The sequence below is a fragment of the Symphalangus syndactylus genome, chromosome 24 (genome assembly GCF_028878055.3).
Source record: "Symphalangus syndactylus isolate Jambi chromosome 24, NHGRI_mSymSyn1-v2.1_pri, whole genome shotgun sequence".
In the NCBI taxonomy this organism is placed as follows: domain Eukaryota; kingdom Metazoa; phylum Chordata; class Mammalia; order Primates; family Hylobatidae; genus Symphalangus; species Symphalangus syndactylus.
This window is the reverse complement of record NC_072446.2, coordinates 55,665,882-55,690,333: the sequence shown is the minus strand read 5'-3', so window position 1 is coordinate 55,690,333 and position 24,452 is coordinate 55,665,882. Positions and strand designations below refer to the sequence as shown.

The 24,452-nt window shown below is 46.9% G+C and overlaps 1 protein-coding gene across 4 annotated transcripts in view; it reads right to left on the bottom strand.

Annotated features, from left to right (window-relative positions):
- Positions 1-679: 679 nt before the first annotated feature.
- Positions 680-24,452, bottom strand: part of RALGAPA2 (Ral GTPase activating protein catalytic subunit alpha 2) — a 337,491-nt gene continuing 313,718 nt past the window's right edge. For 3 of the 4 annotated variants that reach the window (XM_055265963.2, XM_063634225.1, XM_063634226.1), the window contains 2 exons: positions 23,149-23,270; positions 680-4,381 (listed from right to left, as the gene is read on the bottom strand). In XM_055265963.2, the coding sequence (XP_055121938.1) occupies positions 4,227-4,381; positions 23,149-23,270 (277 nt within the window). In that variant the 3' untranslated portion in view covers positions 680-4,226. Of the gene's footprint in view, positions 4,382-7,817; positions 7,858-23,148; positions 23,271-24,452 lie in introns of all 4 variants that reach the window. The other variant, XM_055265964.2, reaches the window with a different exon arrangement.

Below are 24,452 nucleotides of genomic sequence, written 5' to 3'. Positions count from 1 at the left end.
TCCCAAGAAGGCATCCAGACCATTTGTGAGGTCACAGCCATGTTTTGTATTAGGTACTCAAAAAATATTTGCTAACTGGACAAATGGATGATTTTTACAGACTTCTAATACAATGTCCTGAAAGGTCACCGCTGCCTAGCCCATGAGTAGCCTGCGATGCTGGCAGAGGCCACCCGGCCAGGCTGTCATGCGATGGCTGGAGTCTTTAGACAGGGGCATCAGCCCAGCTTCAGCCACACCAACAGGGGACCATTATCACACTGTGTCTATCAATCACTTACTCACACAGACAAGCCCTCTAAGGCTGCCTCCTGCTCATCAGGGACAGCGTCTCCTGACCGCTAGAAGGGTGGCTAGTATGGGGGCTGCTCTGGAGAGACGGAGCAAGGGGCACAGCTCATTATGGGCTCGGATGGACGCTGCGGTAGCAGGCGATACTGACCCAGCCCTTTAATCATGAAGAGAGAAAGCGATTTAAGTAGATTAGAACCATGATGCTTGGATTCAGAGCCTCTTGTGACCGGATCTCAGCATTCCATGTTAGGAAATGAGGTCAATTTTACATAAACATGTTGGTAAGCTTCCCCGCATTGGTACCAGCTACCATTTTGGATACATGTTTAGGCTTTGGTTAAAATATGCTTTCAAACAATTCTGTCCAATAAAAATGAAAACCACCTTTTTATTAGGTGCCAAGGTAAACTTTATTTTCTTATAAACTATAATGAGAATGAGAGAAACATATAGCACTGAAGTGCTGTGTTTCCACTTCATTAAATCATCAGAGTAAATCAGAATTAAAGAGTAAAAGAGGTTAACTGGAGAGTCGGGTGGCTGCCATCAGTGGAGATGTGTGCTTTCTCGGCATGGCTGCCTGTGCCGTGGTGTGTCCTGCTGCACACACGTCTGCAAGGTGTTCCCACCACCTAGGAAGGAACCTAGATGTGGAGCATTAGGAAAATTAAATAACAAGAGATAGCAAAATAAGAATCAAATGACACGCTATAACTTAATTTACCATATTTATCAAATTTTTTCCTTATTTACATGTACTAAACATTGTAGACCTAAAACATAAGGAAACATTCACTTCATGTGTATGTCATATGGACAGACTGAGTGCAACTAAAACGATGGTTGTTTCATGTTGAATTTCCCTCGGATGCAGACACTCCCCTTCAGTAGATATAAAGGTAGCACAGTTACATTTACGACATCACAGTTAGGTTTTAAAGGATTCATCAGACCTCCACATGACACCGATACAGCAGGTTCATGGGGCGCAGGTGGTGCCACCTGAGGAAGGTCAGGAAGACAGGATGTGCATGGCTCTGTGGATCTGCATGGCCTGTTGCTTGTAAGGCTAAGGGTCTGATCAATCAACCCACGTCACCAAGTTTGGGTCACCCCACTTCCCCAACATGTGGCTCTTAGGAACTGCAGACTTTGTTGCTGAGGCAACCCAGGCTAAATTTCTTCACTTCTGTCTGCTGAAGGCTTAATTATTTGTAAAAAGTCATAATTTTTTTAAAGCACGAAAGCCTAAGTACAATAAGACGATAAACATCAGCTTTGCTCTGGATGGAATCTGGGAATAGGTGCGCAGAAAAGTGAGGGAGCTGGCCTAGCCCTGCCTGAGGCCAGTGAGTCTTATCACATTTTGGCCCAATTAGGGCCACTTCTGTTTCCAGATGGCTGACCTACTGGTACCACCGTGATGAGTCAGCGCTGTGCCTCAGGTGGGGCCCTACTGGATGAATGATCCTCCGCAATTTTGCTGAAAGAGATTTATTACAAAAACACAATATTTGCTTTTCTAAGTAAAAAAAAAAAAAAAAGAAACTTGATCATTGCAATTTTCCACCCCAAATAACAAAAACGACTCCAGTCCATGTGATCACGAGAAACGTGGCTGTCAGATTCCCTGCTCCACGTTCCAGATCTCCAGACCAAAGCTGCTACTGAGAACGGCAGGCTCAAAAAAACTCTAGTCACCAAACTGCTGGCTGTCATCTGGGGTCATGGGGTCGTTATAATCCTCAGGGGTTACAGGAGGGTTATTTGCTGCCTACAATTGAATTTCCCACCCCAAGGTTGGGATCGCTGGTTCGTGAAAGCAAAATGAAATCATGGAGCAGAAGTCCAGGAGAATTCAATACGATCTCTAAATCCTGCCATGTCTTTTCTACTAAAGCCAGGAATTCCACAACAGGAGTTTCTAGAGCCTGAAGATGAAATGTTCTCCCAGAGGCGACCTGCTGGTAGAGACCCACAGGGGACTCTGGAGCCGAGGAGCATGCGATGGCCTTCCCAACAGGAGGGAGGTAAACAGGAGACAGCAGCAGCTCAACAGCAGGGTCAAGCCTGAGTGACGGTGGCCAAGCTACGCTGCCCAGAAGTCTGGAATCATTTAAAATAAAGGGGCGTTTGCTGACACCACAAAAAATGCCAGGACTTGCAGTCACTCTTCACATTGCCCTTCAGCCCCTATGAGTACCCTGGGCCTTTCCCAAAACAGCCCAGGGGCCGGAAGCTTCCTTCCACTTTGGGGCACCCTCATTCTCATGTGTTCAGGTGGTTCTCAAGGTGCTCCTGTCAGTGGGCCTGGCCTCAAGCCCTACCTGCAATCCCCTACAAAGCAGAAAAGCAAATTCTCTCCAGGATGAGCAGGCCCGCCCTTCCAACAGGAACGACTGGCTCAGCTCTTTCTCATTTGTCCCAAGAGTGAGTCTGGCTCATGGGTCTCCCCGTTTTCCCTACAAAGGCCAGGTTCCAGCCAAACCAGCTCAATAGCAAATGCAAAAAACTGGCTCCTCAGTGAAAATGGCTGCTTGGATGGGGTGAGGGCCTCAGAAGGCTTCTTCAGGCCTGGGTGGCCAAGCAGCCTGAAGGTAACAAGTGTGTGCAAGGGCAGAGGGCAGAGGGCAGAGGAAGGCGGGGAGGCCTCCTGCACAGGGCCCACCTTTCCTAGGACCGGCCCACCCATCATAAGCCCTGAGTTACGGGCTGCATCTCTCGTGCTGCTGTCCCTTCCCACTGCAGGGCGTTGCTCTGTCCCCGGCCGCTGTGAGAACAAAGCCTGCGCAGTGGGGATGGACTCTGGTAAGTTTCTTGGATTTACTTCCCAAGTGAAGTGCGGGGTGGAGCAAACCTCTAGCTCTGAGGCAGGTCAAGGGTCCAGGACACAGCCCGGGGCCCGCGCCAGCAGCTCTTCGCTGCTGACTGATTTCTCTGCTGCAGGATGGGCAAGGCCCACCCAGGGCCCCCCAGCAGAAGAGGGCTCACCATTGCTTCTCTTTTCATTCATTCTTTTTTTTTTTTAAAGAAAAAAAAAAAAAACCAGGTCTAATGAGCCTTGCTTGGAGCCAAATGGGCAAAAATGTAAGGATTAAATCCCTTGCTTGGAATCTGCTACCTAAAGCTTTGTGTGACAAGAAACATTTCTGAGGCCTGTATGAGGCCTCTCTGGGCAACAGACAGGAGCAGCAAAGTTGCAGCGTGAGGCTTTTAGAGGCACAAGGCCATTCGAGGGGTGCCCGTCTCAGCCTAGTGCCCGAAGCTGGCATGCACCTTTTGTGTGGATGTGGTCTGTGCTGTTTTGAGCCCTGGGACACTTCCTGTCCTGCAGGAACTTATGCAAGGACAGGACCCTGTATTTCTGGAATCTTCTGAGTGTTCTAAGATAGGGGCATCACTGTCATGACCTGAAGGGCCTCTGCGTGGTGAGGAGAATCTCTGCTCAGTCAGCGGACGTCAGGTACCATGCGGGAAAACACTGGACAACTGAGGTAAAACTTCTCCTGGGCAAAAGACCCTGGGGAAAGCCAATTTCCATGATGATGAAATTTTTGAGTAAACCACAAATCCTAACATAAAAGGAACTAGCAAAATCAATGCGGATCACATTCCTCAATTAGACAATGGTTTTGCCAGCCCCTTTGTGAATCATGCTTGGGTTCATAAATGAGAAGAAACAACTTGAGGTACAGAAGCCAGCTGCCCTCTGCCCCCTCCCTGAAAGCGCAGAATCTTTTCCTGCTGTGATCTGCCCAGAGCAGGCACACCAATGCCCATGTGTCAGTGGGTTCATCTCTGGTTTTTGGTGACTTTTACGTTTCTTCTTTGGAAGTCCAAGGTTTGTGAGGTTTCAGGACAAGATGATATAGCCTAGTTTGAGTCCCATCTGAGACACTGTAGTGGGATTCACCATGGGCTTCAGAAGTCCACTAATGGGAAGACCTGCTGAGGGCACTAGTACAGCAACGAAATTTCCTGGAGATTCTGGGTTTAGTGGCTCGGGGCAGAGGCAGGAGAGGGTGTTCTGTCTCCTCCTCACTCCGGGGCTCTTCGAGGTCAGCACTCAGACTGGAGGCCAGGGACCCTGCAAAGGAAGCAGAGAACTGCTAAGTCACGGAGGCAACGGAGGCTCTACGGCCACACATTTCAGGGAGGATTTGTGGCACTCAGAAGGGAGGGAAATTCCCAGGAGAAGGGTCTGGTGACCTCCTCCCATGCTATGCCGGCAAAGGTGTTTGTTGAATGAATAAACACATGAATGTCCTTCTTCTTATTCTTTGCCCTGGGCTTTTCTGCAGCATAAAAGAAGCTATGAATCTTGTGAAATTAATTCAGACTTACTGTCCAATTCATAAGTAAAGAATGAAGAGAAAAGGCATCTGGTCATAGTGAAAGGGAGGAAGAGCCACTGAAGAAGCAGTGGCTGAAGTCAATGGGAAAGGCCGTGAAACTTCAGAGGACGCTCTGCAGATCCCTGGCGGTGTTCCTGGAATCTCCACGTGTTTACATATTGATATTCTACACAATGAGTTACAACTCAATTATTCCCCAAAGGGCCTAAGACTAGAGGTCAGGCCTAAATTGCTTGTCTGAATGAGTCCAGATGAGCATAGAGCTGTTCATCACTGGAGGGAAAAGGAATAAAATTAAAACCTGCACATCTGCACCCCCTGCTTCCCCAGGGCTGCTGTCGGCGTGCTCAGAGGAATACAGGAATGCCTGCTGCAACACCAAGCCACTGTTGTGGGCGGAGCTGGGTCTCCCCTAGCACCGTTCTGGAGCGAGAGGATCATTTCATCACCCTTCCCCTCGTAGCGTAGTTTTAAACCCTGTTGTATTATGCCCCAAGGTTCCTGCATGACCTCTGCTGGGAACAAACCTCAGAAGCAGAGTTTCCACATCTTCCTCCCTGCACGATTCACTTGCAGGGCTTTGGCCTTGGAAATTATTATTACTATTATTGGCATTTGAAATTAATTTAAGTAGGTTATTTTATTCACAGACAGCATCTATTTTCATTCTCTGACCTTCCCTTATTGTTTCTAGGAAGAGTTTCCAAAATCAATACTTGCAAACGTGCTTGGACCTATGGAGGCAGCCTGGCTCAGGGTGTTCTGAAATTCAGTACTTTCAGATTCCAGGGGCTTCCCGGTTGCCTCCCTTCTTCTAGGCTCAGTAAGGTCGGGCACACAGAGAAGCCTCACTATTCTCATCTTTAAAACAGGCTGCAGCCAGGCCCAGTGGGCAGATCGCTTCAGCCCAGGAGTTCCGGACTAGCCTGGGAAACATAGTGAAACCCCGTCTCTACAAAAACATTGCAAAACTTATCCAGGCATAGTGGTGCGCACCTGTAGTCCCAGCTGCTTGGGAGGCTGAGGTGAGAGGATTTTGAGCCTGGGAGGTCAAGGCTGCAGTGATGGCATCACTGCACTCCAGCTTAGGTGACAAAGTGAGACCCAGTCTCAAAAAAAACACCGCACACGAAAAACCCCAGAACACAAAAACAGGCTGCTTCTGACAAAGGCAGTATAGCTAGACCATCATCCACAAGAGAAGCGAGATTGTTACAAGGCATCTCTCCATCCCCTCGTAGCTGTAGTGGGCACTGGCATTTAATCCAAGGTGTGGGGCAGCATGGGAGAACAGACTTGATTTAATCCCAGATAATATTCCAACAGCCCAGCCCACTATGGTAATCAGATGGATTCGAATAAAGAAGCAAAAAAAAAAAAAAAAAGATAAAGTGAGATCCAAAGAGAAAGAGCGAAGCTTTGCTAATTCTGGATTCGAAGGAAAACATTTTAGTTCCTCTGCCCCACCCACTCACCCAGGGAGGATAAAGAGGGAAAGCGCGGTGCACCTTGAGTTCCTGCAGATGGACAGAGGAACGCCAGCTCTGTCCCGCTGAGTGAGCCTGGCGAACAGCAGGAAGCTCTGCAGAGAAGGGGGCCTGTGCACCTGAAAGCAGGGATCCCATGGCCAGGGGCAAAGGGCAAAGCCACCCCTGCAGCTGGGCTGCAGCCAGTGCCACAGTGCCCTACACATGCCTCTGGTCCCCAGCTTTCCACTGGGACATTCTCATCTGCACTGGGCCCTCGTGCCACAGCACGTGGTGCCTCCCTCCCGTGGTGGGGAGGGAGGTGGCAGCTGCGGGATGGGTAGGCAGGACACAAGGTAAGGCCGCCTTCCTGATATGACACGTCCACTCGCAGCTGTGGCTCCACTCGCACTGCCTCTTCCCGGCGACGGAAGCCAAGAATTTATTCACAGGACACTCGAACCTCACCTCCCCACTTTGGCGGCAGGAGCAGGAGGACATGCATAGAGACGGAGGTCTCAGCAAATGCGAAGTTTTGCAGCAAGGTGCTCTGCTGGGAGGGGACTGTACAACCCTTCTGTGCCCCATCTTGACATGATCACCTGGGCTCTGAGGCTCCTGTCACCTGTTGGGGCTGACACAAGTGAGCCCAGTTTGGGACAATACCAGGACTGGGCTTAAGCCATGGGTGAGGGGAAGAGAAGGGCAGCTGGCTGGAGGGTCGGCTGGCTGTGGCGCTGGCTGCTCCTCTGGCCTGCAGGTTCAACAGCCCTGGCTGGCAGAGGAGGGTGAAGGTTTGGATAAACCAACAAATCTGGACCGTAACATCCCACTTCCATATTTACTGAGACAAGTGACTGATGTCTGTGCCTTGCATTCCACTGTGAGCCACAGGCTCATGAACGGCAGCTCGCTCACTTGCTTTCTCCTGTGAACGGTACTGCCATGATCCTTGTCATTACCAACTGCTCGCCTTCCACCTGTGAGCCTGGGAGGTGGTGCAGCCCAGGCCACACGGGACAGGGTTTTCAGACAGCCCTGCCAAGGCGGCTGCCATCCATTAGAGTGCTCTGGGCAGGGCCTGGACCCCAGACCCAGGACAGAAAGGCAGGCTGGGGAGGTCACACCTGCTATGGCCAGCCTATCCTCTGGGTCCTAGACCACAGCCCATTCCTGGGCCTCCACCCTCTGCGCTCTTGCAGCTTTTGTCTACTTTTCCTTCCCCAGCTGTTCCATTCAGCGGCCCCCGCCACAACCTGCCCTCCCCGCGTGGAGGTCTCGGAGGCCTCCATTAAGGCTGGCGGTCAAAGGCCGGCCCAGCACGTGCCGTGTCTTATCGGCCCATCTCAAGACCCTGCTCCTCCAGGCCTGGGCAACAAAAAAGGGGGCGGCCCCAGCGCCCACTGGCTCCCTGCAGCCCCACACACAAAAGGGCAGGCGACAAAGACATTTTCCGGGATGGCAGGTGTTGGTGTCGGATTCCTCCCCGAGTGCACAGGCAGAAGAAAGGCAAGGCTGGGCTTCCCCGGGCAGCGCAGACATGCAGGGGCAGGAGTGTGGGCAGGGCCCCCTGGGAGGGGAAGGCCCAGGAGGGCGAGGAGCACTGATGCAGGGTCCGCTACCGAGGGCAGCCGGTTGGAAAAGTCCCACCCCCTCCCCAAAGCAGGGTGGCTGGACATAACCACTGAAGTGTCTGTCTTACCTTGCTCAAATATTGTAATGAGACCTTTACGTGTTTTAATCTGAAGGGAAAGAACACAAAATCGAATGAATACAAACACAGCACCCCCACAGCTCCAACTTGATAATTAACACAGTGCTAATAATACATTTATCCCTGAGCTGCCCAAGCATTTCTGCAGCCTTGTCAATCAGTAAAAACTGAACATTCACTTGAAAATTCTACTTGATAGGACAAAATACAAGCCGATGTCGTGTTTACAAATGTGAAATGAGAGAGACATGAAAACTCCCAGGATCTATGCATGCAGACCTTGTCAGGAGCCCTACAGATGCTGAACAGCACTGACAGCTATATCCTTTTCCTGCTCTCCAACTTTTCCTGACTGATTTTGTTTAAAATACAAAGATAATAGTGTTTTCAAGACAAGCATTTGAAATTCAATGGATGACCTGAAAAAATAATTGGAACCCCCTAGGTGGGCAAGTTTACATGTCTCCAAGTTTCATTTTACAGGTTTCTGACTTATAGACAGTGTGTTAATGCTGGTGTCACCTGCGATGTGACAGTCCCCAGGAAGGGAACACACAGCATCCTGTGCAGAGGAAAGCTTGGGAGGGTTCCCTGGAGCGGTGAAATTGGACCATAAGGTCACTCTCACCCACAGAGCAGCAGGGTCTCAGTAGTCACACAGAACTGAGGGGGATCTTAGCTTTTCTATGCTTTGTGACAGGTTCTTCCACCCCTTCCACGCCATCCTATTTCCTACGGCGGGGTTTCCTTGGCGAATGCATCCTCTTTCTGCATCAGGCAGTAGCTTATCCCGAACTCTCAGCCCCCACAACTCTCCTGAATTCTGTATCACTAGACGACCATCAGATCTGGACAAAGGACATTTATCAGTGAGGTGGACCATTGTCTGCACAGCCACAGTTGTAAACGTGGATTTTCTGCTGACCCCCTCTGCCAAGGTTGCCAAGGTTGGCACAGCGACAGGGGCAAACTTCTAAGATGGTGGCTCCAGCAGCCATCAGGAGGCGACCACTAACACTCTTTTAGCCAAGGCTCCATGAAAGAAACGCGCACTGCTATGGAGACATCTTTTCCAATCTATTGATGAAAATTGTCCCTTTCTCCCAACAAAATTATTCGGGGTTAGGAGATTCTGGATCAATAACTGATCGTGGGTCGTGTATGATCCTTGGTTTGATTTCCAACCACCGTTAACACCGTTCCTTCTCCAGACTTGGTTGTGCTCTTTGGGCACAAGAGGTTCTGGGCTGCTGCTGACTATTGGTCACGGACTAGAATGTTTTCCGTGGTCCTCGGGATGATTAATCATTTAGATTTCTGATTTCCCCCCAGTGCGCTGTGCTGAAGGGCCCCCATTTCCTCTCATGGAAGAGGGCAAACATAGAGCATATCTGCGTGGGTCTTCCTTGAGTTGAGGAAGTTGGGCTTTTAGAGCACCATGCCACTGACACCCTCCAGTGTGAGCAAAGGGTCTCTTTATGAAGGGGCTCCTTGATCTCACTCCTCTGCAGCCCCTCAGCCCTGGTTATGCTGTGTGTACAGGCACCCGATTGGTAGAAACCAAGAAAGCAGATGGCGCAGCTAACAATGGAGGACTTGTTTGTAATTGCTGATGAGGACTGGGTTGCCCCTCTCCTGTGTGTCCCCAGACACAGCCTGGTGTGGTGTGCTGGACCACAAAGAATGTCTCAGTAACTGCCAATCCATGGTTGAGTTAAGGAGATGCAAATACAGAGACAGTTGGGGGCTGCCTTGATTATTCCATGGGGCTCAAATGTCACTTGCCCTTGACACACGGCAGTGCTCCCAAAGCGTGGGGTTCCAGTCGTGGAGCAGAGGAGTAAGCTGTCAGCTTCCTGATACATCTCTGGGGTACGCACAGGGCATTGGCCAACCTGGGCAGTGTGGAGGGCACCTAGAGGGCAATGTGCTTGGAGATGGGGGGTGGGAAGAGGCCAGGAGGGACCTGACGCCTGGGGGGGATAGGGGAGAGACACAAAGCCTAACTGTCCTATCCCTTTGTCAAATGAGCAGCAGATATGTGCCAGGCACTGTTTTAGGCTCTGGGTCACAGTGGTGACCAAAGCAGATGAAACCGCTGCCTCTGGGGGATCTGGGAGAAAAGTTACAGCATGCAGTCTAATAAGGGGATACCACCCCTTGGGGTGGCAAAATAGCCTACTCTTTATATGCATACAGCACAGGTATAAGTACTGTAAGTAAACAGATACACAGGGTTTCTGTGGTGTTTCAGGGGAGGGGACAAATTAGGAAACCAAAATGTCTCAGAAGGCTCCACGGTGGGGTAATAACAGATAAAAGGTTGTGACAGCCAGGCTCGGTGGCTCACGCCTGTAATCCCAGCACTTTGGGAGGCCGAGGCGGGTGGATCACCTGAAGTCAGGAGTTTGAGACCAGCCTGGCTAACATGGTGAACTCCTGTCTCTACTAAAAATATTAAAAAATCAGCTGGGTTTGGTGGCGGGCGCCTGTAATCCCAGCTACTTGGCAGGCTGAGGCAGGAGAATCGCTTGAACTGGGGAAGTGGAGGTTTCAGTGAGCTGGGATCACGCCATTGCACTACATCCTGGGCAACATAGCGAAACTCCGTACCAAAAAAAAAAAAAAAAAAAAAAAAAAAAAACAAAAACAAAAACAGTTGTGACACTGGGTTATAGGGTTACTGTGTGTCTTAAATTAGAAGTCATTTTTACCTATTTGTGGTGCTGGGAATCGAAGCCAGCCCCGCTCATATATAAGAGTAGTTGAGCGATACTCCTCGGGGACAGCCCTTAGCAGTTTAACTCAGACACCGAAAGGCCAAACTGTGGCCAACTGGCGGCTCAGACACAGAGTTGAGCCGGGGGAATCCAGAAGTCACTTTTGAAGAAAGATGTCTTGTTTCTTCCGCCTTGTGTGACTTCTCCGATACTCTGGATATCAACAGGGATTTAAAGCAGCACAGGAAACAAGAGGCTGGCTGGAGATGTGTTGTGTTCTGCGCGGCTCTGCCTAGCAGAGGCGTTCCAGGAATTGGTGGGCCTTTCTATGGCATGCTTTCTCCAGCTGTACTCACTGGGATAGCAAGAGAGCAAGGCTTTGAACCAAGCTTCTTGCCTCTGAAGAAAGGCTGCCATCCAGAACCGCCACCTGGGATGAGGCTGGGCAGGGTCAGACAAGAAACACTGCTGCCTGTCCCTGGATCCTGGTTACTGAACAGTCAGTGTGGAAAATGATTAACTGGTTCAAGATAATTAGGAAAGAGAATGATTTTGAGAGCTGGCATGGATGAGGGAGAGAAACAGTGGACTAGGGCTCCAGCTTTAGGCAAGTGCTAAATATCCTACCAGCAGGAAGGCGGACAGAGTGGGAGATCAGAGAGCTGTCTGGGCTATTCAGACCCCTTGGAATGGCTCTGAGGAAGGGAACAGGTGCAGGCAGTGGATGGGGTAAGCCCACACACTCAACACTGGCAACCCAAGGCCAGTGGGAATTAGCCAGCCTAATTAACATCTCCAAATGGCCCAAGGATGGCTTCCAGTATTTCCAATCCAGCAGCAGTGGCTGTGTCCTGGCCCTGGCTCTGACTCCGGGTTTGGCTTCCTCTTTCTGGTTGTTGGTCTTGCCCATCACCCTTGGTTCAGAAGCCGAAAGCTGGGACAGCTGGACTGGCAGGAAGGGAGGGAGGAAGGGAAAGTGCGTGGAGCGTGTGCCTGTATACGTGCTGCTCCCATGTAGGGGCTAAGTGAGCAGGTGGATCATTGGTAAAAAAATTTTCCTGGCATTTTTTTCTTTCTCTCCCATGACTATAATGTACTTGTGTGTGGCTCTATGACTAAATTAAACTAAATTATAAATTTAAAATTAGTATCTTGGTGTCAACTTTCTTATTAGGCCATCATAAAGAAACGTTTCCAGACCCTCTCACTCTCACGGAACACAAACACCAAGATTTCCGCTGCATCTTAGCCATGGGAAGTCTGTGTACTTTACCAGACTGAATGCACTTGAGTGAATGGCCACACAGGACCCGAACATTCACAGCAGCAATATTCACAGTGACCAAAAGTGGAAACAGCCCGAATGTCCATCAGCTGATGAATGGACCAATAAAATGTGGTCTATCCGTACAGCGGAATATTTGGCAATAAAAAGAAATGGAATACTGATATGGGCTACACATGAAGGCACCTTGAGAATATGCTAAAAGAAAGAAGTCAGCCACCAAAGACCACATACGGGATGGTTTTATTTATAAGAAATGTCCAGAATGGGCAGGTCTATAGACACAAAAAGTGGGTTTGTGGTTGTTTAGAGTTGAAGAGTGGGCGGGGAGAAGGAGGATTGACTATCGGCAGGCTGTTTAAAGGCAGGTATGAAATGTTATAGAATTTGATTGTGGTAATGGTTGCATAACCTAATGAATAGACCAAAAACATCGACTTGTATACTTCATATGGCTGAATTGCACGATATGTGAATTAGATCTCAATAAGCTGGTTTTTAAAATGGCAAAATGGAATAGAAGGTCGTCTGGGTGGCACTACTATTCCCATGATTCCAAAAGTGACACAATAGAAATGGCTCCAAGATTTCAGAAAAAAAATCCCCCGGGGCACCCAGGCAAGCAGGGGAATGAGGGCAGCTGTGAGGTTCTGTAGATGCCACCAGCACCTCCCCTGCTGCGCCACCCCCCAAACCTCACACCACCCTCAAAGCAAACAGGGCCACCCCACCGGTGGCACACTGCTTTTCAGTGACGTTTTCTCTTCCAGGTTGTCTCCCAAGTTTATTCTCTTGATCTGTCTTAAAACACCTCAGGAGTGACTGGGGCAGTGAGGTAGGGTTACCGTGTGATTTGTTCCAAGATACACTGGGAGTGTGTGTGCCACTCAGAACTATTTTTTAAAAATTTCCCTAATAATCAACAGCTCAAGAAAATGTAGCAGTTAGATCCATGGTGATTGTGGGAGGACAGTGAGCTCTAGGTATTTGTCTGAGGTGTCTGAGGAAACACTGCAGATGCAATGGAAGTGTCTGGTAGTTTTACCAATAAAAACTGTCTTGTCCTCAGAAAGGAATTTTGGCCCATAATTAAGATACTTTCTATATGTGAATTATTTCTGTGGTGCTCCTTTTGAATTGCAAAGTAGGCAACCCTTTCGTTAAATTTCTCAGTTATCCGTGCCAAAGCGGGTATGTCTTTGCCACTGTATAAATCGTACAGGCCATACGTTCTAGAAAACAGTCCTTTCTGCCTTCAGGGAGGAACATTTTGCCATTGCCACTGAAGAAGGGCTCCTCTCCCCCACTGGGTTGTTCATTCCTGTGCGTGGGTCCCCCACAGCAGGCACGGAGAGGCAGGGGGATGTAGGGTGGAGCAATGAGTCCTGTCTGAGAACGGAGAGGCCTAAGTGCTCAAGCTCTGGTCTGGACACGACCAGCCACCTGGTGATGGAAAAACCAGGCTGCCTCCATTCCTCAACTGTCAGAGAAATCTTGCTCCATGGGAGGGGGGACGCTGGGGGAAGCGTGCAGTAAATTGCAAATCTTTACACGTACATAAAGAATAGTTACAGTTCACAGAGAGTCCTGGAGAACATTTTTGTAAGAGTAAAAAAAGCTAGGGAGCCTCGCCTCCCATCCTTGCCCTTCTGCGTCACTGAGGTGTTTAAAGTCTCTTGAAGTCACTTTCTGTGTAGTGGGGATGGCCATCTGCGTGATTCTTCATGCACACGCGTGCTCATGACCACTGGAACTTACAGGGATCTGCAGGGTCTTGAGGGCAGGGCGGGACACGTGGCTGAGCTCCACGTTCTGCCTGTCTGAGCAATCCAGGATAGGGGCTATGTTCTGTGGTGCTGGAGTGAGGGGGCACCGCTGAGGGCCCCTCTAGTGCCCCCCAGGGAACATTCAGGCAGAACACCTATTGTATAGCATCTGTTCATTCACCAGACACATATGACATGCCTGTTGCGTGCCCGGAGATGGGAATACATGGCGAGTGAACTGTCATGGAAGTTGTCCCCCATCCCCACAGTGCACCCTCCCCACTGAAGCCTGACTGACCTTCGTGGAAGAGTCATATCACAGCACTCTGCTGCTTCACATCTTTGTGTGCTGCCCATCTCACCAGAGCAAGAGCCAAGGTCTTGTCCTCTGCCCGCAAGGCCACTCTGACCTTCCTGTTCTTCCTGCCCACCCCGGATCACTCAGCTCTAAGTAGGCTGGGCTCCTTGTTCATTGATTGTGCCAGGAAAGTCCCTGCCTCAGGCCCTTCCACCTGCTCTTTCCTGCCCCTCCCTCCTCGTCATTTCTCACATGCCGCCTTTTCAGGGAGGCCTTCTCTGACTCCCTATTTTAAAGTGCACCCCCACCCCAGGTGTGCTGGATTTTCTCGGTGGCACTCCCAAGGCTCTTTCCCTGTTGTCTTTTCTCCTCAGCACTCTTCAGCTCCTGAGAGCAGACACTATCGTCTTCTCCCCCGTCTGGAACGTGAGCCTCCAGTGAAGGAAGGGCTGCTGTCTGTCTTGCCCATCTCTGCAACTGGCTATTCAGTGTTTGGTAAACATTTATGGGATGAATGTCTGCAAACCCACTTTCATGGGCTTTATGAGACGCTCTGAGGAGTGAAGCTGCAGTTTGCATCTACTTAAATTGTAGCAAAGGTGCATCCCTCTGTGTCCCCAGGTCTTAAGTGGACCTGAGTTTTAATATCTCAATTTGGCCTCTAGCAAGTGCTAGCTTTGGGTAAGTGGGAGAAAGAGCAGAGTCAGCCTAGTGGGCTACAGATTTCCACTTCTGGCCTCCTCCTTCCTTCTCCGTGATCTATTTCCTCTGGGACTCTCACATGTGATGCTGTTGGGTCAGCGACTGTCACCCTGGTCCGGAGCGCCCGGCCTCATGGAGCTGCATGCCCAGATGTTACCTGGAGGCTGTGGTGCTAACTGGAGTTGAGTTGTTTCTCCAGCTGCTTCTCTGCACCCTAGGGATGTAGCTAGGGAGCAGGGCTTCCCTAATGACTGCGCATGGGCTCTGGGATGCATGCTGACTGCAGGGTCTGCCCAAGCACATTCAGCAGCAATGGCAAGGCAAGGTGTGCACACTTCCTGTTTTGCCTGCGATTAGGGGTATGGGGGAGTGGAACCTTCCCAAGCCAGACCCGTGATTCCTTTTCCATATCCTCAGGCAATCTCACAGATCACACAATCTCACACAGGAGAAGACAGATGCTGGGATGGTGGAGGCCACTGGTTCCCACCACAGGTCACAGCTGAGTGCTGCGGGAAAGGCAAGAGGAGCCTCTGCGTGGGGGCACAGGTAGGTGGAACATGTCCTCTTTGCATCTGGATTTTATTATCTCATATTCTTGAAGTGGCCACAAAATAGGGTTTTCCCTATTCTTTCTCGGCATTGTCCACTGTGATGCTACTAGGTTTCTTGTGTACTGGAAACTGAATTTGGCCACATCAATGCTGTAAATATGTAAAGTTACTTATTGCAAAATGGATGGGCACGTTTCCCATTTTTAAGGGATTTTATTCCTTCTGCTGTTTGAGGGACTTTAAAGGCTAATGGGCAAAAAGGAACCGGCAGGTTTAGTTCCTGTTATCATCCTATATCTTCCTGGAAAACGATAGTATAAAATATTCTTTCTTCTTTCTGTCAGAAGACTTAACTGCGAATAAGAGAGGTTCCATTTGGCCTCTGCTTTGGTTTGGCTGTTCCTAAACAGGAATTTGAGCAAAACCACTGAGTCTTCTAGGAGGCCCCGCAGCAGCTGAGGTTGTGCATGCACCACCTGCCGAGCCAGGAGGACTTGAGGGCCACAGTCATGGTTCAAAAGGAATGTGAACCCGGGATGTCGGGAGCTTCGGGTTCTTCTGAATCAAATTCTCAAGGTTATTTCAAATAAGCTTTAATTAAGAGTTATTTCCAAAAATTGTCTCTGAGAAAAATTCCTGGTACCTGCCAGCCATCTCTTGGCAACTGCTAAAGCGTCCCCTGAGCTGTAATTAGCAGTCAGGCAGGAGGAAGATGCCACCTGCACTTAAAACCCCGTAAGGACGGGGAACCCGGAACCTAACGCAGCATTTCACAGAAAAAGCCGCACCTTCAGAGTTCTGCCAAAGGAACAGATTCATTGCAAGGTCGACACTTCGAAATGAATGGTCTCAGGCCACTTCTTATTCTGGGAACCTATGAACACCCCCAGCACCAGCCCCAGGGTTGTCAGGAGTTGTCACTGTCCCCGCAGTGGCTCTGGAACATGTGGCTTCTTTCTCTCGGCTCTTCCCACATGTACTATCCTCTATCTTTTTATTTTTGTCCATGGGCCTTCCAGTTCTCAGACATTAGGCAATGTGGGGAAGTTCCAGACCAGCTGGCAGGATGCTTAGTAGAATATCTAATACACACAAGGCAAGTTTTCATTCTCCTCAAGTTCACAAGGCAAATGGCATGGTCCATCCCAGGGAAATCTCAACTCAACTGGCCTAAACCACTGGCTGGCTATCTTTTTGACATGTGGTTATAGTTTGGAAGAAACTTATCTGAGCTTATTAATAAATAGCCATTTTTTTGTGTGGCTCACGAGTGTCCGCTTTTCTCCAATAAGACTTCAAGCTTCACAAGGGAAGGAGAGACACAGGCCTGTATGAGATTCCCAGAGCCTTATTTCGTGTTGCCTGACGAGCCCTGCACAGCCCTGCTCAGTGGCAGCCTCCAGGGGCAACAAGGGCCACGTCAGAGATGGTAACATCTGACAGGTAGCAGCGGCACTTTCCTAGGCAAGCAAATGAAAAGAATGCTTGTCTCATCTCTTCCAGAGCTGACACCGAGGAGAGTAAAAAAGTTTTAAAAGAACAAAGGGATGAAGAAGCATGAAGCCTAAAGTGGTGCTAAACAACGTGATTGATAATTCCCTTTAAAACCCTCGAGACCATCTACGAAAGCCCCTCGAATCAAGTTTCAGTTACTCGGTCTGTGGATTCGCTGGCTCCTGACTCCCCCTGCCTTTCTCCACACCGGCTTCTTATCAGATTTCTTGTCGGTGGCCCACTTTCACTAAGAGACTGGGAAGGAGGGGACAGACGAAACATAATTACGAGTGTTTGCTCTGCATCTTGCATCAGGCCCACACATCTGCGGTCTAGAGACACACCTGTGCTGCTTAAAGCAACAGCCTGATTCCTTTCTGTCCTCCTTTCTATTCACTTCTGTTGCATGTAGGAAAGAAATCTCATGTACCAGTCCCTAAAGAATTTACAGTCCATTATGGAGAGGAGACACACACGCAGGATAAAGGCTTACATATGCTAAGGAAAATCTAGATATATGTAATCACAAGTTAGACGGCACTAAAATTAAGACCTAAATATTACAGAGAGGGTTTAGGGCAGTGGTTCTCAGTCCTGCCTGCATGTTAAAATACCCTCAGTTTTTTTTTTTCTTTTTTAAAATTCCATGCTCAGGCCACACCCCAGACCAATAAATCCGAATCTAGTGGAGGGACTCAAACATCAGTATCTTTACAGCTCCACAAGGGATTCCAATGTGCAGCCACAGTTGAACACCACTGGGTCTTGGTGATGGAATGATAGCTGGTAAAAAAAACTTTCTATCAATGTTGTACCATCTTTCCAAGAAGAATACATCTTAAATTGGAAAAAATCAAAGCAAAAGTGGTCAGAATCAAGCTGGTTATGAGGGAAGGAAGACTTGGGCTGTGTCCAGAAGGGATTATAGGGGTAGAAGAAACATCTGTGCAAGGCAGTTGTCTGTAGGACATGTGGCAACACTTTGGCCAGCTACAGCCAAGTGTGCTGAGGGTGCTGAGTGGGATGGCTGAGTTATTGAATAGATGGTGATATAAGATAGCTTGTGTTTAAGGAAAACTTCTGGGTTGGGTGCAGTGGCTCACACCTGTAATCCTAGTACTTTGGGAGGCTGAGGTGGGGAGATCGCTTGAACCCAGGAGTTCAAGACCAGCCTGGGCAACATGGTGAACCCCTGTCTCTATAAGAAATACAGAAATTAGCTGGATGTGGTGGCTTATGCCTGTAGTTCCAGCTACTCAGGAGGCTGAGGCTAGAGGATTGCTTGAGCCTGGGATGGGGAGGATGCAGTGGGCTGTGCTCACACCACTGCAATCCAGACTTGGGCGACAGAGTGAGACCAAAAGGGAAAACTTCTGGATTATCTGAATAGAGTAAAATCTGACTCTGGCCTTTAGTATGAATAAAGAGCTGGTAGCTATGGCTCTGATTATGGGATTATCACTATAGGGTGGGCACAGGGCTGGCATTTCCATGTGGAATGGGGAGGTGAAGGTTGAGTTGGCCCTGATTCCAACTTGCCCATGACCTTCGGTGGTCCCTTCCTGGGTTGGTCTTCAGCTTGCTCAAAATTAATGTGACAGGGTTAGACATGACCTTTCCTGAAGTCCCTTCTAGTTCAACATTCTATGATGTTCTTTGCTGGCTTCAGCAAAGTTATGGGGAAGCTGAACACATACAATTCAAAAGAAGTACTATTAATTAAAACCGTATTAAGACCACTTTAACAGGGAGGGAATGAATATGACTGCGATGAATCTGTCACAGGACTATCCTTTCAATGAGCGGGGAAACTCTTTTTGGGGGTTTGGGTTAGGATTTATTTGTGCTGTGTCTGGGAATTAACTTGATTATTAACTGCCCAGTGAAAGAGCCAAGGAAGATTACCTGTCAGGACTGCATGCAGAATGACAAGCTGCATATGATGCGGAGGCCTTAGCAAGCAAAAGCTGGGTGTAGCCGTATCCCTCCGGGCAAAGGCTGGTGAGTTCTAAGAGGAGTCTGTGTAGCGTCTACATCTCAGATCTGCTTTGGGGCGAATGTGTAACATAAGTGCCTCCATCTGCAGTTTTAGGAGAAGATTTTATTGGCCACCAAAATGACTCAGTGACACCAAGCAGAGTCTTCTGGTAAAGGTTCTGCAAACTTAACATAACGACTGTGTTGTAGAAGAAAAGCTACAAAAGTCTTTTTCATTAGGTAAGTGGCATAATAACCCTTTCCACGAGGGCGTCCAAGCAATTGTGTGAAAGATGAAAGTTTGCAGTTCTGTGCAATAGCAGGAATGGCAGTGGCATCCTAAGACCGACTCAGACTAATCTGGTTTAAGCTCCAAATACGACCTACATTAAAAGTGGCAGACTCTGATGAAGCATAGTGAGGAATTTTCTCTCACTTGTTCTAAATCCTGGAGCCTTGACAATCAGCCTATCATAAAGGAGGAAGTATTTCTGACCATATCTTGGAGAAATCAAACGCTGTGTTTATGCAGGGCTAACAAATAAACAAAGACCTGTGCTCCCTCTGCTGGCTCTCTATAGCAATATTGAAGCAGAAAGGAACCATACGTAGTATTGGCATCTTCGGCAAACACAAGTCAGTTTGGGTATTCTGAGAAGAACCACTGATTTAACTTGGTTTTGAACATTTTTTGGGAAAAATCTATCTTTATCAACTTCTGACAAAGGCACTTGGAAATTCTTAAAATTAGATATTAAATGAGACATACCTGTAGCCCTTGGCTACCAGATTGCTAGCTGTGGCCGTAATAGTGATCTGGGGATTGATTTATCAACAGACACAAGTGGATTCCTCCAAAATTTTTAGATCCAGACACAATCTTTAAGACAGTTCTGAAAATAAATCTCAGGTCCAATGTAAAGTTCCTTTTTTTCTCTTTTATAAGAGCAACCTCTAAAAAGTAAAGATTTACACTGTTTATATCTTTTCTGATAATGTCAAACACTAGACTTGATTTTCCAAATCATTAGCATGCAGAAGAATGACCTCATGGTGAACAGATGCACTTGGCTGTGAGCTGCAGTGATTACATCAGTCCCTCCCAGCAGTCGAGGGTGCCCATTCCAGTTAACCCTTTCAAGGCCTCTCTGCCGGTCCCTCTTTCTTGGTGATGACTGAAAGCACAAATTTAGTCTCCCACCCCAATATCTGTGTGTGTGTGAGAGAGAAATGTATATCTGTATATAAATGTATTTATACATAAAACATATATATGTTAATTGCAACAAATATTTTAATACTGGCTACCTTTTAGATTATTTAGATTATTTAGTGCTGGTCAAAAAAGGAAAGTAAACTATAGTGCTAGGTAAAAAAGTAGTTGAAATATCTTTACACGTCAGGTGTTATCAATACAAGTAATGGATGGAATAGATACAAGGTAGATATGATGGTCTTTAAAAATATTTTCTGATTAGGAAAATAGATTTTGTTTTGAAAGCTCTTTGAAAAAGGCTGAGCACTCATATATTAGCAGCTACACCACACACCACCATGTGTGGTTGACGGCGCATCCTGAACTGAAGCCTGTTCACCTGGCTAACCCACCCCCGCAGGGCTTGTTGGACGGATGGGTAACAGCACCTGGATGGGGAGAGTCAGAAGCAGGGGGCATTTTCCAACAGTGGAAGCTTCAGGCACAGGCCACTCCCACTGAGCGCGTCTCCCACTTTTACCTCAGACTTAAAGGCCGATACTGGGGCTTTCCCTCTAGAAGTGGGGGCTGCATGCTGCTTTCTGGCTTGCTGCTACCAATACAGTGCGGAATGAATGCAGTGTTCAGGTGATGCTCCCTCTTCATTAATAATAAAGCCCTGGTGGTGAGGATACAAAGAAAACCTAGGAGCCCCTAATTCCTCAGATTGTGCATATGCATGTGAGCCCAAGCCCAAGGCCCTGCTTTGATGACACTGAGGGCCAGAGATGGTCTGATTGGGTCCTAAGTGCACTGTGGGAGCTTAAGCCGCTCAGGGTCAATTTTTCCAGTTGGCTTGTTGCTTGGAAGAACAGACTTCACCTCAATTTCTTAGTTTAAGCTGGCTGGCTCATCTGGGTTTGATCGCACTTGTCCCAAGAACATAACAGTGTAAACAAATGACAAGTGTTTTCATCTGTAGACGTAGTAACAGATAGCAGACAGGGATTCCTCAAAAGTGAAGCCAGTATGTAAACGAGAAGATGCTTCTGAAAACGTGCTTGTCTATGGTGCTGAAATGCTCTGTCCTCATTGTACTGCCCCATATTTCAGTTCAAATCAAGATTATATCTAGTTCATTCCTACTCAGCGTTATGAGCAGATATGCAAAGAATTAAAACAGAACATTATGCCTAGACTTAAAAATCACACTTAAGGATAGGTATGATAGATGTATAAAAAATTTTCCCACTCAACACTGAATTCCTTAAACCATGAACACTATGAAATGTAATAGTGATGTTAATAATTGAAAAGAGGAGTGAGTAGCATTTGTCTTGATATTCCATGTTTGGTTTCACGTTCCTTTTAGAAGAGTTCCAATGCCCACCCTCACATGCTGTCAGAATCTTTATTCTGCTAAGCAATTTTCAAAAATATGATGTTCTTGAAGAAGCCTATTGACAATCCTCTCCAAGTAGAGTTCTTAAAAACTCAGACTGCTCCTAGAATCTCACTCATTTCAATTGCTTTAAATAATTATGGATGTTTGGAAAAGATCAAATTAGTTTATACAGAGGCTAAAATATACATAGAAAACAAAGTCCATCATTGTTCATTTTGATAATATCTTAATAATCTTAAGAATGTAACAGTTAAGGAATGAAAACATCTAGTTATTATTTACATGTTTAATTTTAAGAAGTAAAAAGCTTCCTCAAGAGTTAAAACAAACAAACAAACAAACAAAAAACAACCTGCACTGAAAAATCAAGTCCTCACGAAGAGGGGAATAATCTCATGAGGGTGGGAAAAAGCTGAATGAGATCTTTTTAAAATTAGCTTTGCTACAGATCCCTCATGTTCTTCCACTGAAAAATTAGAAACAATTTAAAATCTCTAGCCAGACTGAGTATGAAATCTTCATTTCCCTCGAAACGAATTTTTTTTTTGTCTTAGATAGAATGTTGGCAGAGTGTATAAAAGAATTCAATTCACAGCTGTTCCACTTTTTTAATGTAAGAAACATTAATCAAAGCTTTAAGTTATAAGCTTTTCTCATGTTGCTTAGTATTCCAGTTCAACAAAGATCAATAGAGGCCATCCCAGTGTTCCTTGACGCCTCACCAGGAAGCAGAGGCGTGATTATGCAAATCGCACTGCTCCTGCACCTCTGCCAGCCTGCTTATCTCCCAAGCCTTCTGCCTGCTGCTCCTGGCTCCCTGTGCAAGTGCGTGCCTCTCCCTCTTATCTCCCAACAAAGCTCCGAGAGGCAAGGATTGAGGCCAGCGATGTTAAACAATGATGCATGGCTGATTTTATTTGTAAGTGATTTATTTCACTGGATTTAATTTTTTTTCACTTTATGTATAAGATATTTGTTAATAAGTCAGAATAGGAGAAGTAAGGCAGTGTTCAGAGACAACTGACACAGGTTAGAAATCTATTAAGCACTCTAACAGTTTCATCTAAAGCAGTGGAAGAAGAAGGAAGCTTCTCACTGAGAATCTCAACATGCATTGGCTAAATATCCCATTTATTCTCTGAAAGGCAATTAATCTGTAATTATATGCAGAAATTTACAAGTAATAATTCTATTATTTGAAAGAAACACACAGTAATCACATAATCTGTTTAAGTGGCAGTACATGTATTTTTCCCCCTAAACTGGAAATATAAAAAGAATAAAAACCTAAAAACAAGGAAATCTATGGGAACTTTCACAATTTTCCACTGGCCCTAATAAACGAAAATTATTGTAAGCTAGTTTCTAAACGGGTTCCACACCAGGTGCTGCTCCGGTCGGCGGCTTGTCCACATGACACAAACCACTCCAGAGAGACACGCACACTGCACTGCTGTAATGAGGGACCCCGGGACACTGTCCTTCCATGTCTCCTGCATTAATCCCTGACCCTCGAATCTCGGCAGCATAATCCCCATTTAGCATTAGTAGCAACGGCTTCCACTGTGAGGAACTCTTTTTTGATAAGTAAGCACTGATTCGGGCATCGCTTTTAAACAACATATTCCCAGCTCAGCAAGAAACCCACACTCCTGAATGAACCGGAGCACATTACTGAGAAAAAGTTCATTAACCTTGCTAGATTTGAAGGTTAACAGGATAGCTGAAGAAAGGAACTGAGTGAACAGCTCGAATACAAAACAAATTAAAATGAATGTCATCATTCCTTTTGATATTCATTAGTTGATTCAGAGGGAGAATGCTCTTCTTAAATTTGCAAGCATTTATCTGTGAAAAACAGGTGTACATCTGCTGCTCGAATGCGTCTTAAGCGCGTGAGAGAAGAATAATGTAGACACTCACCCGTTCCGCTGAGGGAGTAGCTGGGAGAGGGAGAAAAGACTTGGGCTGCGAAATCCTCAAATGTCATTACTTCGCGGTGGTTCTGAATTATTGCTTCGAGATACAGAGCTCGCTCTTCATAGCTGCGGTAATCGGTTAAGGAAACAAGTGCACGTGCAAAGTGGCATGCAGAGCAGTGACAGAATTCACTTTTAATACTGTTGTGCAATTTTTTCTGTGTAAAAAAGTATCCTGCAGGTTCTTTACCATCTTGCAGAAAATTAAATATTAGTCATAATTCATACCCAAATTCTGGTTTTGAGACCTAAGTTTCTCTTAGACTTTAATTGCATTCAGTACTAGTAACACTAAAAAACATGTAAGGCAACAGTTACAGAAGAACATCATAAGATCATTAGGGCTGATTTAAACAAAAACAGGAGATACTGATTGCAATAGCATCTCTTTCCACTGACAGTGGTAGATCTTTTACGTCCTATTTCAGTGGATAAAACATTCTTAGCCTACTGACATATACGTTGATACTTCAAGCAACTTGGTGATACGACAGTGCAGACGCTTCTTAAAAATAAGAAGATGCAAGTTACTGGGAAGAGAGAAGGCTAGGAAGATAGACTCTGAGGGGGCATCAGAGCCTCTAACCAAGACAAGTTGTGAACATTGGAAAATAAGAACTACTATGTGAGAGAATCTACCAAGAGTGCACAGGGCAATTTTAAAAAAAAGACTACTGCCTTTTAATTAAAACTGCAGTCTGGCACACACAGCATTCAAATGTGTAATCAAAAACCAGTCACCAATAAAACTTACAAGCGTAACACACTGAAGCAACTTTCCAGCTGTCTTAATAGGACCCCTGCGTGTGGCAGGCTTTCACAGGGCAGAAAGCAAACCTTCCCCTTTTGTGTGTGGCTTCTGTTTCCTCAGAAGGTGAATCATGCACTTCCAATAACAGGATAACGTCAGAACAATCCGACAATGGATGGAGGCACTGCACATACGACGTTATGAATTAACACTTGGGGAAGTCCGCATGACGTCTCATTTTTCCCCTTCTTCATTATCAATGCAAAAGTTAAAAGATACGTTTCAGTTGTTTTGAAAATCATGCTAATTCTCCAGGAACAGAGGGAATGTGGATCACCATCAGTTTATTATTTGCAGCTCCAGAAGAGGAAAGTAACTAGCATTTCTCACTACATTTTCAAACTATCTTTTCAAAATGGCCTCTTTAAAAATACAAGTTGGTGACAATTATGTCCTTTCAATCAGCTTTCAAGACAGCATGTTTTTAAATGGTCAAA